Raw genomic sequence first — 14,497 nt, 5'->3', positions numbered from 1 at the left:
GGTCTCCAACGCACCGTTATCCTGCCGCCGTTACACCGATGGAGCAGCCGGGTGAGTCACGATTTCTGGTGATTTCGGTTGGTCACCGAGGGAGCGAGTGTCACGCGGATTGGTTGTGCGCCACACAAACACCACTACTGGAGCTCACTTTCGGGCCTGCAGCACAATCCGCGCAATCATCACAATCGAGGGCCCTCTTCTCGTCGGGTGCTGGGCAGTGGGGTTCGTGACTTGCCGTTGCGTGCGATGCTCCAGGCGAACACGCAAACACGACCTACCTTCGGGAACGCAGAACAACGACTGAACTGTGCAACAACTGTGAACAACTGTGTTATTTATGAAAAACGCCCAGCGAGAGAGAGAGAGAGAGAGCGCGCACACTAACACGGCGAGAGCGAGAACAAACGGAGAAAGAGATACGCGATTTGGGGAGACCGCGAGAGGGCGGCCTGTGTTTTTGCTCGTGAACGTGAGCAGGTTATGCTGCTGCTCACCGGATGAGAAGTCGGATGACGCATCGGTGGAGTCGTCTCGTGCTTGGTATATTCCAAATGCACCCCCTTGGGCGACGGTTGAGAAATGGAGCAATAAAGAGCATAAGGGATTTACCCCAAAAATGACTGATGCTAGGTAACAGACCACTATTCACAATCAACGACAACGGAAAACGTTTTAAAAATAGCTTTACAGACTAAAAAATCGGAGTATCGATGGTGGAGAAATTTTGCTGTTAGCATTCCAGTCGGTTTTATGGTGGCAATCCACTGGACAAAGTGCCACCGAGGCGGCTAGAAAACAATGAGAGCGACCATAAATCAACCCACCGCCCGAGACGTCCGATCGCCCGCAGGGAACTGATCCGCCCAAGACGGTGTGCATACGATTATCTTCGGTACTATTTCTTTTCTCTTCTTCGAGCACCACCCGGAAACGGGCATCATTCTTGAGGTGCAAGTCACCGGACGGCACTTCTCACTTTCAGTGCACCGTTTCGCTTTCGATTGAGATGCCGATGCCATGCCCTTGCATTGTCCGGTCGCCAGAAGTATCCTTAGAATTCTTTCCCATTCGATGAACCGAACCAACACTACAATCCGCTCACGGCATGAAGCGTGTGAATCAGCGAATTGGCGGAACGCTGTTTAGTATGCATCGCTTGACGGTGCTCGAAATTTAAGGACCCCAAATTAGGAACCGACCCGAGTCGATCAATCAAGATCGTATGGCCGGTAGGAAGTCCTTATACTCGCACGGAGCAATCCCCAGACTGTGCGCTACGCGTTACACGTTACTTTTTGCTTAAAATGTACGAAAATAATGGAGAAGTTAGTCGGCCCGGGGCGCAGTGCACCGATAAGACAACAAATTAGTCAACAGATGTGCTGTGAACAATAGGTGCACGAACAAAGAGAAGCTGCCAGTTGTAAAACTATTTTCGGCAGGGTACACCAACCTTATTACCTTTCACGGCCCGTCATTTGCATACCGTCGTTGGCCGGTTTTATTTTGAACACGTTATTTGAAATCTATGATTCAGTCACCGGTTGATGGGCGAGCTTAACGCGAGAATTAAAAGCCACCAGAAACACGGTAACCGTCGCACGCGCGCCTAATTAAGTGTGCTGCGCTGCAACCGGGCTGCAGAGCCATCGGGGGCAACCGTGACCAGCTGGGCTGACTGTGCTAGGACCTAGGACAAACCACTCGTAAAACGCATCGCCCCCCTGCCGAGTCGTAAAAGTCGAAGTGCATCCCGGACGACCGGAATCATTGGTGCTCTGCGGCACGTCCGGTAGCCGTCGCTTCCGTTGTGACCGCGATCGGCCAGGAGTGATAAAAGCGGATTTACGGCTGCGATTTGGGCGCAGCTTCGTGATGCGGTGGACCGAAAAATCTCCCAGAAGGTAACGCGCACTGTATGTTGGTCACGATAAATCGACTCCTCGACGGTGCAGTGTACGGGAAATGAATCGCGAGGGTCCAGTGTCGAGGACGTCTCGGACGGACGCCCAATCCGGTGCTCCCGATCAACGCCCGAGAAGGGCCAGCGAGCGATAAATTATCGCAAGGTTTCGCACCTGTCAGGATCCCTGTTTGGAGCGTGGCCCAACCGAGAGACGCGGAATGCAACTTCATCGATTGGTCTGTCTCGCAGCACAGGCAACTCAAGTTCTTTATTGCCAAGCACATCCTTCTCAGGCACGCATCGCCGGCCCGAGCCCTATTCTATCGCCGCCAGATCGCAGACGGAGCGCGCCTCGGGCGGAATGTCTAACGACGACGACGAGGCCGCCAGACCAGGTGACGATAGGCCACGCGTCGGCTCGACCTCAAGTGTCGATTTGAATAGCTTAATTAATTCGTTCCGTTGTTAATTGTTTTGCGCCACCATCACCGCGGATCGGAGCATTCCGCTGCTCCTTACTCATCGGCCACACATGCCGGGTGCCGAGTGACAGGTGCCGGAAGCGTGCCTTTACGTCGGAAGGGCACCCCCACTTCTCTAGCACTGGCCACCGGGTGGCTCACTGTAGATGCGTATGGTGCCCCGCTGGAAGACGGTGTAGTCGCTGGCCGCGTTCATCTGGAAGACGAGCAGCTTCTCGGCCGCCAACGGGTGCCACGCTCCGAAAGTGCAGCCAAGATTGAGCTACGGAAGATACGGATGATTTACAGACAGAAAGGGACTGGTCCGAAGTCGCAACTCTACCTCTTCGTCGTAGTAATGGCACAGGCCGTTCATGCGGGTGCTCGGGATGTACTCTACGATGTCGATGTGCCGGCAGACGGGCAGCAAAAGTCCCAGTCCTGTCGGTAAGTCGATTTGAGTGGACGTCGGATTTGGAAACATGCCGAGAGAAACTTACCGATAAAACCGGACGTCGGTGGATTCTGTCGTATCGGCGACTGGGTCAGATCCTGTAGCGCGGTCCAAGCCCTCCAGATACTGCGAGGATCGATGAGGTGAAAGTTGGACGACGGGTGCTGACTTCGGAACTTTTTAAAGTTCTCAAACAGATCAAAGTCCGGATTGGCTAACCTGGAACGGAAGCACACAATGAACCAACCGTTGGCCGCGTATGCATCCATCCGGGACGTACCACTCGGGAAGGCTTTGATCGAACTTCCCCGAATCCCAGGCAGCGATCGTGACGTTCCGGAAGAGTGGTGCAGTCAGCAGCCGGTACTCGGGCTTCGTTACGACCTGCGAATTGACCACTCGGATCGTCGTCTTGGAGCCCACATCCGCCTCGAAGCCATCGGTGGGTGCATGGTTAAACCGCATCACGATATCGTGCCCATCGATAAACGGGCCTAGCTGTGATCGCTTCAACGACCCCGCACTGGCCACAATCACGCACGTCGCGTTCGTGACCGCACCGAAGAGCGGTGTCACCGGAAGGTAGGTTCCGAGTTCGTTCCAGGCGAATGGTGGCTCCTTCCACGACAGGACTCGCACGTTCGCTCGCTTCAACCGACACTGACCCGGTCCGACGGGGACGAAGGGCCGGTTGTAACGCACCCGATACTGGTCACTCTCGGGGAACGGTTCCTTCATTCGTTTTCTCAGCTCGCCGATGACTTTCGCCCGGAACAGGGCGGTCCGATTGTGGCACTCGCTGCTGTCCGCCGGAATGGTCCCATCGCAACGGTATCGGTTGAGGTCGAACAGGAAGTGCGACGTTTTGGCCAGACTAAAGTGCGGCCGTATTCGTGGGGCATCGTGGGGTTCCTTCGACCAGAGCGTTGGCTTCTCGTCGCTCGCTTTGTACGTTTTCTCCGTCGTGTTGAGCTTGACGTAAAACACGCTGCGCTTCTCTAGCGCACAGGCCCCTAGAATGTGCGAAGGAAGCTTTAAGCACCTTTCAGGGAGAACTGTGTCTCAAATGTAGTAGGTTGGCATGGAACAGAGTTTGAGGGAGAAAGTACTTACCAGCGAAAGTCGCAGCCAACAGTGCAAACGAGCCGAGGAGCTGCGACTTCCGGAACGATGGCAGCATTATAGTTGATCCGGGCTCACGCTTCGAACGAATAAGGTGCGCCTAAAGGTATGCTTCACGCAGGGCACCATGTTAACAGTTCATCGCTCTGCTCGCGTCGCTGATTCAATGTTAAAATAACATTAAATGTTTGGATTTATTCGGTTTTTCGTGGAGGAAGTTTTATCGAATACCTTTCTAAACACCCGAGCCTGGCTTTGGTATCCGGTGTGGTGGCTTCTTCCAGTACCCGACTCGACGGTCAAACTTTTGCAAACATTGAGCACTGACACCAAGACTAAAAATCCGAAGTTTTCCGTAGCGCAAGGAAAACAATCACACTGTCAACCGATACGTCCGTCACTGGCATCCGTTCATACTCTCCCGAGACGACTTAATGAAGTGTCGCTTCGTGGAAATCGCTTCAAACATACGCCCTTCGTTGAACGACCAACACGCAGGCGCCTGTACCCGACGAAGGAACAGATGACGGATGCTGACGGATCCCTTATGCCGTTCGGAGAGTATCCTTCCTCTACCTACCTCACGCAACATAACGGTGCCCTTGCCACGGAAAGCTCACTGTGGCAAACATAATTACCCGAACGAGAGACGAGCATTACATCAGGCATTGCACACCGGGAATCAAAAGTATTCAAGCAGAGAAAATGTACACTTTTCCATTTTTTGGGAACATGCGTTTTGAATGATCCCTTGAGTTAATGGCCATTGTATGCATTCCTTTCGGACCAGAAACCCTCTTTGGTTGATGCATGTAAACAAAAAAACTATTTAAGCATTCCAAACCAAAACATCCACCACCACAGAGAACACTAAGTAAACAGTAATCCAGGAAGCCAGTTATTAGTTATTCTCATGTCGTAATTAATATATCTTTATTCTACGTTTTTACTCTACATAGGTAATTCTTCAAGTTCTAGTTAGCTGTCTTCGTACAGAGATCGTGAATTAAATTATACCTACTCGTTACGATTTACTATGTCACAATTGTACAAGTACCTTCCCCGCTCAGTAGGCTGCTCAGTGGTCTGTTCTCGAGTGTCTCTTGCTTCGGTTCCCCTTCGTTAGAATCCTTCGTGGTTTGTCGGATTGTCCGACAACTTCCGGTTCGCCCGTCTGCTGAGCCATCGAAGAGTATGAGAGTGTAGTACCGATGTCCTTCAATCGTTAAATTACCGTAGCTTCGATACTAATTACTTGATGTGGAAAACATTGTGCACGTGTTGTGTGTGTTTGGCCATTGTTTTTTGTTCTTTTGTTTGCATACTACTGCTGCTGCTCCTGCCTCGGTCGGTCACGGCCTTGGCTACCGGAACGGGAACGGGAGGATGGTTGGTCGAGTTGATCGAGCTTCAAGCACCGCCAAGCAAATCAATCGCGCACCCGGTGCGTGCGTGCGCCGGCGCCAGCTACTTTCGCGTAGGTAGTGTAAGAAATTAGTGTTATCAATTGTTGGTACAGTAACAGTAGTTCAATGTGTATCTGCGTGTGTATGTGTTCTTTTTTTTCATTTGTTTTCTTTGCAATTAGAGTTAAAGTTAGAAGAAAGTGTTCTCCGCCAGCTGGCCGAAGATAACACACCCAACGTGCCCAACGTGGCGAGCACGTCGCTTCAGCTTCGTCCACGAGCTCTTCAACAGTCCGCTTCCTCGCACGGAACCCTTGTTCCGTAACGCGCAACGCCCATTAATTTCATTTTGTTATTCTGCTATTTTATTATTAGTTTTGCTATAGTAACGTTACTTCTCACGTTTGACGAGGGACACTCTATAACATATACTCTAACATCCAAAAGAAAACCCTTTTATAACGGATAACATATGACATTACCAAAAAAGCAAACGCTGAAACATCACCACCCTCTCTATCAATACTCCGCTAATAAACACCGTTTGTTGGCTTTTGTGGTTTCCTCTTACAGTTCGCTCGCTCTCGCTCTCCCTGCGTCCCCTTTCTCGGTCTGTCTCGTCATGTTTCCGTTTCCGCTATAGGCAACTATCCATGTTAACTATTAAATACAATTCAACATACCATCTATTTACTAATATCAAATATTCCAAACGTGGTGGCGGTCAATGGTTTACGTTTCGTCATTATTGTTTATGTATAGCTTGGCTGATCAGTTTTCTTCTCCCGTCTAGCTTTAATAGTTTGGTTTTTTGATTTCTTGTCCGCGCTCAACCGCCGGATTCTGGTCGAGTGCTGGTTCCATCGCCGGTTCCGCCTGTACCCGTCTGATCCCGTACGCTCGTGGCATGGATACGCCACCCCACGGTTTCGATCCTTCTTTCGATGGTTTCATTTTCGGTATTTATTTACTTGTTTCATCGTTTTCTTTTTTTTTTTTGGTTTCCATGTCCGGCTTGTTCTCTTTATCACAACTACTTTAAAAATATAGTGTATTGCATTGTAAGGCCTAATATAGTATTTTTACTTCTTTCTGTTGCTGTGTTTTTGTTTATTTGCCGTTTTCTGACCGTGGTGGGGAACGATACGCGGGAAGGGCTGTTTGCTTTGGAGAGACTGCGAGTTGTTACTTCAATCGCATCAACTGTTTAAAACCTAGTGCCACGTGTTTGGGACCGAACCGTATTTGCACTGTCGAAAGATGTCGTGCACAAGTGCTAGAAGCGGTAGTTCGAAGCAGTTCAAAATGATTCCAACACTTCCGCACGGGGCTTTGGTGAATGGGTGAAATCAGTGAGGGTTCCACATCACCCACCAACGTTACACAATTAATCTCATCGTTTGGATGCTCATTCTCGTTTTGAGATGACGTGCGCGTTTTGATTTCCTACATTGTCCTTACATATTCCCAGCTCGTACCACGTTTAAGTAGTTTTTTATCTTCTTTCACATTGTTCAGGTTAAAACCCGTCCCGTATGATGATGGGGGGTTTTTGCCAAGTTTTTTGTCAGTTTTAGCACATTTGTCGTGCCCGGCCGCCGCCACCGGCAGACCAGCTGCCGATTTTTGCTTTCCTGGTTTTTGACGCAAAAACTCTACTACTACCTGCCGGGTGTACCATAGCTTTGGCTGGACTGCGATTCTACTGCGACGAGCGATCTAAAAGTTAGAACTATGAATTTACATCCCGCATCGCGACTGTTCGTGGTTATTTGGCAGTATGGTTACTTGTTTACTATTTTGGGAAAGTTTCGGTTAGAGTGGTCAACTCGTTTCAAGCGAACCTAGTCTATGTTTTCCTTGCAAGTGTTTACCATTTTCTTGTGCGTTTTGCTGCTGCTACATGCTGTTCATACGTTAAACTAATTATTGGAGGTTTGTTACTTTACGTTCACTTCTCACGCGCGATGATTTGTAGCGGTTTGTGTTAGTAAACTATCATTGAAGAAGCGCTAATAATTATTGAAGAAAGTTAAAAGAGACTTGCACAAGAGGCAGAAAGCAAAGATCGTAACAGACAGTCAAATCAAGTGTGTTAAAAGTACAATACTGGAAAAGTGAACCGACCCGTAGAAATAGAAGGTAGAAAAGGTGCATTGGCAACAGATTTCAGAGCTTCGGTGGCGAAAGGAGAAAGAAAACATTTTAGCGATACAAACGAACTATGAGTATTGGATGTGCTAGGTAGGGCGTGATAGAGAAGTGGCCACACATGCATGAAGGACACTCTAGGGAAACAATTCGCCACAAGCTAACACACAGAAGTAGAGGCCACGGAACAGAACAGAACGTCTCATTCCAGGTGTTTAGGTTTCGGTGTTTGAGGCAACAGATATAGAGGTAATAGAAATCAAACAAAACACACTGTTCATTTTCGGATATTAATACTTTATTCCTTTCTTTTCGGTTTTTGTTTATTTTGTTTTTTTTTCTTCTTTTCTCTTATGTATTGTTTTCGCTAGAAATAATAAACAAATTATAGGTTTTCTCTTGGCTTTCTCTGTCGCTCGGCCGTGACTTCTCCACCCATCTGAATTCGCGCCCCGTTCGTGCGTCTTCCTCTCTTTTCTTCTATAGGGTTTATGGGTTTTGGCTGCATTCGCGCGTGAATTCGTTTGTTTGTATTTATTTATGTCTTCGTTTACCTTTCTTTGCTTACTCGCCAACGCGGCTCACGGCTTAGCAACTGTGTCAGTATGTGTGGCTTCGTGTCTCTGTGTGTTTATGTTTGTGTGATCGTATCGTGTTGTATTGTATCGTGTTGTATTGTTGAGTATTTTTCTCGTAATTCTAGAACTTTTGCATAACTCGTTTGTTTGTTAATTTTTTCGCTTCGTTTCGCTCACTTTCAACACTTTCTTTTGTTTCTCTACTAACATTATCTTCTTTTATTCAATATACTTTTGGCGTCTAACGTGTATGAACAGCATGTCGAAAAGTATACGCAAGCAAACAATATGTACAAATCATCTTCAGATAGCACTGGTGCAATGAGAACGCCTTTCAATTCATTGTGTTTTGTCTTATCGTTTGATTCGCATGTTTCGCAAAATGTTTTCTCTATTTTTCCGGTAGCGGCCGCTCCAGTGTGACCAACTACCATCTACCGACCCTTTCATTACTTCCGTAAACTGTGCGAGACCAGATACCCAGATGTTTGCCTCTCGATAACAACGCAACTCTAACTCATAAAACAAGCGGCAGCAAACTAGCCCTCGAAGCTGTACACCTGTGGTGAATAGAGTATTATACTAAAATAAGCAAACGCGCGGTGCAAATGGCGAAATGGTTCGGTTCGATTGCTGTGGCCACCAAAGGTGTGCCCATCACAAACAAGCCAGCAATTTTGCTACAAGTGCGCGTGCCTTCGTAAGGCCATAACATTTGATGTTGCTGGAATTTTCTCTCGCGCACGTTTGCCGTTTTGCTCAGCGTTTTCGTTCGATTTGGTGTAATAACAGTCTAGGCCGCACGTCACTTTTACGTGCGCTTGCGATGTGTCTGTGCCCTTTGTGTAAGTTCGGTGTATGGTGTAAGTCAAAGTTTATTCCAATCATCGCAAAAACCCGGGGAATAGCTAGTTGCTATCTTGAAAAAGGTGCCCATTATCCCTTGGTACAGAAACTTCATGGAAAATAAAAGTGGCTTATCGGTGACTTTGTGGAAAGTAAAACGCGGCTAATGCTCTACTAAGACGAAGCCCTTACATCGAGTAGTAATCAAAATTTTTCCTTTTTTTCAAGATTGTAAAAATGGAAAAAAATAATACACTCGAATTATTCGGCTTTCGCAAGTTGCTGTGCAACAAGCAACAAGAAGGTGAGTCGCCCTCTAAAACTAATGTGCATTCGCAATCGTTTGATGCGTGAGGACGATTGAAACGACCATTCCAAGGGGCCGTTTTCCGGGTTGGTTGTTTGTTGATTGAATTGGATTGGTGGTATGGCTGTGTGCGGTTTGTGTTCCTGTTGACTGTTGCTGCTCTCATCTATGTTCCGTCATGCAATTCGTGCTTTCAATGTAGAATTAGATAACTTTCCTTAACAATGTTTACTGCTCAATTATATATATACTTTTTTTGCGGGTTCCGTTCTTGTTACTTTTGCCTGGCGTGCCACTAGACTACGTAGTGACGTTGCGTTTGTGTTTTATGTTTCTTTCATCTTTCCACCTTCTTCACCTGTCGGTAAACGGTTTGTCTGCCCGCTCTCGTCACCATTTCGCGTGCAATCTTCCGTGATGGCCGTATGATGGCTGTGGGTTTTTGACGTATTTTACTTACGTTTTCCTAGTTTTGGGTTTTCTTTTGTTTGGTTTTTTTGTTTGTTTTTGTTTTTTGTTGGTTTCGCTCTATAAAACACACCTAGATTTTGTATATTTTCGGCCGTCCATCGGTGCAATCCTTCTTTGAAATTATCTAATGAATTTGCTGACTGGCGCTCGGGGGCGTTCTTTCGCACCCCCGCCCCTACGCTATTTGATGTTTGGTTTCGGTTTATTTTTGTTTTGTTTGTTTTTTTGGTTGTCGGGATGTGGAGAACAGTTACCAATTGATTACTAGCGGGTGCCGCCGTGTGCACTGAGTTTTCTGGTAGCAACTGAACTGAACAGTACTGGGGGGGGGATGAGAAGAAGGTTGAGTATGAGTATCGGTTGTTCGGTTTTATGTTTGAGTTTATTTGTTCGTTTCGCCTGTTAAAGTTTGCGCAGCATCATCTATGCACTAGGACGATTACATTTCAGCTGCAGTTCCACAATTTGAACATCGCATCGATTTCCGGTCGTCAGCCGCGTCACCTAGACGGGGTTTTCTCAACATGGAGTTTCCATTATTTTGTTTTTGCTCAACGAATGCGACATATCCTAGATACCCTTTCCAGAAAGAGTGTTCAAAGGAAGGGTTCGATCGGCAATTAGGACGATAAGAAAATATCTCTTTATAAAGTGTGCAAATTAGTAGCTACGCTTCCTGATGCAACCGCTTCGAACTCGAAGCGAGTACGCTATTTATGGCTGTGCAAAGGAAAACAAAATTGTTCTCCCGTTGTTGCACACGTGCTTGCGTGGAATGTGGTTCTCCGTGTTTTTCTTTCACCAACGCTCCATTCCTATCAAACCTGTGATCGACGATCGACCGTTTAGCTAGAAAACAGTGCTCTAGGCAAAGGCAGAATTCAGCAGAACTGAACTGAAAGACTACACTCAATGATCGGGACGTTTAATAACAGGGATGTTTGGTCGTTTTTCTTATCTTTCTCTCTCTCTCTCTCTCTCTCTCTCTTTCTTTCCTTCTCCCTCTCTCTCTCTCTCTCTCTTTCTCTGTCCGTTGTTTTTTTTCTTTTCCCTGGGGGTGGTTATACATTTGCGAAAACAATTGCTACATCATCTACTGTACAAACATGTCGTGTTCCGCGCAAAAGGTTAAATTGCGGTTGATTTTTACGTTCTGTTGCATTATGTCGTTTGTTTGTTTGCTTGTGTTTTCTTTTTTCTGGCTTGTTTTCGGAATTTTTTTTTATCGCTTGTTTGAAGGTTTTGTGTTTCAGCTTTTGCTTCAGTTTTTGCGGTCACGCTTTCGATTCCGTTTGCCACATCCAACACGTGCCCACGTGTTGTGCCCAGTGCAGCGCGCACCCTTTTATTGTATGTTTTTTTGCTCTGCTTCGGCTTTGTATGACCAATTTCAAATCTGTACACTCTAGCTTATTAATGATACTGCTTGTTATATATGTATTTTTCTTCCCTTCTGTCGCTCGGCGTCCCTACTCCCCGCGTCCCTCGGCCTCCGCCCTCGGCACCGACACCCGCAACCACAACAAATTTATTACCAACAGCAAATTCTTTCGATCACTATTTTTGTAACCACGAGTTCCACGAGCCCCGATTGGTTTCGATTTTAGCTTTGTTTATCGTATTTCCTTTTTTTCTGAACTTCTAACACTGCGCTTTGTTTTGTCTTGGTTTCTCCGTTAGTCGCCCTGCCCAGTGCGTTAATCCCGTCAACCATCATCCGTCAATACTCTAAGCAGTCTACGTCAAAATACCAAACACTTTATCAACGATGCGGCAAAGATTGTGGAGAGACAGCGAGAGCGACAGTGAGGGCGAGAGTGAGTGAGTGAGAGACAGACAGACGGACACGGAGAGCGAGATTAAAGTAGTGTGTCACGTTGGATGGCAGCCGCAGCCGCTACGCGCAGCTCCTTTCGGTTATAAACTCTCAGTCCACACTCGTTCGGTCGGCGGCGTGAACGAAATCATAGACGCCCATGCACGGGAGTTGCTCGGCGCAACGCGTAAAAAAGTCGTGGATTTGTGCGATATTTCTTAGTCCATGGCGCATTCTAACAATCTGTTGGGTGGGATCTTTTTATTTGGGATGCTACGCTACGCTCTGCTACCTAAACATTGTTACACCGTTCGCCATCCTGATCGTTTACTTCCTTCTTCTCGTGTTTTGAATGGTTTCTTTTTATTTCGTGTTCTTATCGAGTCGATTTTGTGTTGAATTTTGTTTTCCATTTTTAACTATCTTCAAATTGTGCTGCTCGCGAGTGAATGTCTGCGTGTGTGCTAGGGGTGCTGGGTTAGACCTCTCACTGTTGTCGCCGCTTTTCCGTTTCACGCCGCCTCCCCCACTGTTCAACTTTGTTAAATTCAACGATTTTTAGTTCCTTCCTGAAGACGCTTGTAATTAATTCGTAGTTTAATTCAGTTTTTTTTTGGTATCTTACGAACGATTTAATGTTTTGTTTCTTGTTTCTTCTTCTTCTTCGTCCTCTTTGTTTTGCTTTGCTCCTTTTTCTACCGCTTACCACCATTCGCCTACTCTGCTAATCGCTTCATCATTAATGTTATTGTTTTGTGGCATGTTAAACGTTTGTTACCATTTCGTCAGTTAAATTGTGATAGATCCCAAAGCCCCCCCTCGGTGAACAACGCTCCTCCGCAAACGACTTTCCTGGCACGTATTTTTTGTTTGTTCTGTTTGCAAAGTGGAACGCCAGCTCGGAGGCCGTGCCGTGGTTGCTGTCTGTTGTGGGTTCTGTTTTATGCTCTACGTCTCACATTTATATTTTAACAACTATTGGTTATAATTTCTAGAGAACTGTCTCTGCCTGTTTCGGGTGTAGGTTCGGTTTTCGGATAAACACGACGCAGGCGTACCGTCGACCGTTTGCGGTTGGTAATGTCAGCTGTTAACTTTCTCTGCCTTTCCCGTGTCATCGGAGGGTTTTTTGGCGACGGTGCACGAGAAAGCCTGCCGTTGGTGCCCGTTCATCGCTAGTCGATTGCTATAATTTGTTGGGAAAAGTGCCACCCGCCTCCACCACTTCGTCGGAAACACTGCAAAACTCCTAAACTCCTCCCCGCTTCCCCCGATGCCGGTGTGTCCGAATGTGTTCGGCGGTCGGGCCCGGTACTACTGCCTCCAAACTAATTCCCATTAGTGCATCTCACTGGTCAACGATTGTTTGCTTTCTAAAACGACACGACGACGCGCCGACTCACGACGCACGTTGATCGTTGGGTTTTACTGAGAGTTACTGCCGCCGCGCTGCTGCTCCCTAGCTTCTGATTTGAATTTGTTAGAACTAGTGGTGGTAAAGAGTGCCCTTGGGTGTGGGGCGGCCGCCTAGCCATCGATCACGCGGCCTCGAACGCGAACGGAACTCCTACGGGCGGCGTCCTGCTCCGGGCCCTCGGCTTGCGTTTTATACTCATTAACTAACAACAATTGTTGTAAAAATTGACGGACTAATTATAATAGTAGTTACTTAAATATAGCTATAAAGAGTGTGTTCACGGTGTTCACTAGTCTCAGATACCGGGACCATCGATATCCGGTCCGGTTGTCTGTGTCTGTGTTTCGTGTGTGCATTTTCGGCCCAATGTTTTTGCTTTTGCTCTGACCAACTGCTCGCAAACTTGTAATGCCGTGTGCTTGTGTGGTATCGACCACTGTTTGTCTCGTCGCTCATATCCTTGGGATGGGTTTGGCGTCTTTTTCGTGATTCGTGTAATAATTATTCCGTTTCGTTTGTTTTCCCTACACTCGACGCTCAAAGTTAACCGTTAACAAGCCGTTTGGTTGGTGTGTTTGTGTTTCACGCTGATCTTATTACTGCTACTTTGTTGACTGTTTGCTCTCTTTCTTGCACCTTCCTACTTTTTGCTCTCATTGCTGAGTGTCTGCGTTGGTGTCTGTGTTTGTGTCTGTGTTGAGTTTATTTTATTTTCTTTTGTAGTAAACTTTCTCATTGCTAGTAGGTGAAAGAGATAATATACGGTGTATGAAGGTAGGTGTATTTCATGAGTGCGCCGGGAGGTGAATAGGGACAGTGCAGTCAGTGAGTGTCCGTGATCTGTGCACCTTCAGCCCCCCCCTCCCTGGCCAGCCTACAGTTTCGCGAGTGAAGTCCGCTAGTGGAAGATTGAGTGAAAACTAGAGTACATCTCACATTCCTGCGGTCAAAGTCGGCTCGCTAGGAGCGCTGCGTTCGTGTTCGTGGTTTTGGTTTCCTTTCGGCCCCAGCTTCGGGGCCGCACTCGTTATTACTATGACTACCGTTTAATATTATGTTTACTTTATTGTTGCTACCACCATGATTAACAGTCTCTCTCCCGCGGGGACTTGCTCGCGGCTTGTGAACCGATGTGCAAAAACGTTCAACACAAACAACATAACCAGTTCCACGGAAAACATCCACAGTTCCACATCACAACAAACAAAACTAACACTTGTCCTACTAATGCCGCCCACAGCGTTGCTCTTATCTAAAATCTTGTTCGCTCCCTGTCTGGCTTCTTGGCTCCGTTTCGATTCGTCCGCTCGATTACTTATTCGTCTGAATTTCACCAAACACCGACCGGCTCCGTTCCTAGAGAGTAACAATGTACACGGTTGTTTGGTTTCACCGGAACCGACTACGGCTCCTTGAGTAGCTCCTGTTAACACCTGGGTTTTCGTACCATCCTAGCAAGCCTCGGCGTTACCGACGCGCGTTACGACGCGTTACGGAACCGACTTAACGAGTTGAGAGTTTCAAAAACGGTTTTCATATTCATTGGGTTGTTTTTGTTCCTC

The 14,497-nt window shown here is 47.1% G+C and overlaps 1 protein-coding gene across 1 annotated transcript; it reads right to left on the bottom strand.

Annotated features, from left to right (window-relative positions):
* Positions 1 to 2,170: 2,170 nt before the first annotated feature.
* LOC131215827 (beta-galactoside alpha-2,6-sialyltransferase 2) lies at positions 2,171 to 3,823 on the bottom strand (the record flags this gene model as incomplete). The annotated part of the gene is made up of 4 exons (XM_058210222.1): positions 2,171 to 2,650; positions 2,711 to 2,808; positions 2,868 to 3,040; positions 3,102 to 3,823. Coding segments are annotated over 4 exons (1,140 nt in total), but the record flags the coding sequence as incomplete, so codon positions are not given.
* Positions 3,824 to 14,497: the final 10,674 nt, after the last annotated feature.

This window comes from Anopheles bellator, chromosome 1 (assembly GCF_943735745.2).
Source record: "Anopheles bellator chromosome 1, idAnoBellAS_SP24_06.2, whole genome shotgun sequence".
NCBI classification, from domain to species: domain Eukaryota; kingdom Metazoa; phylum Arthropoda; class Insecta; order Diptera; family Culicidae; genus Anopheles; species Anopheles bellator.
This window is presented reverse-complemented; position numbering and strand designations above follow the sequence as displayed.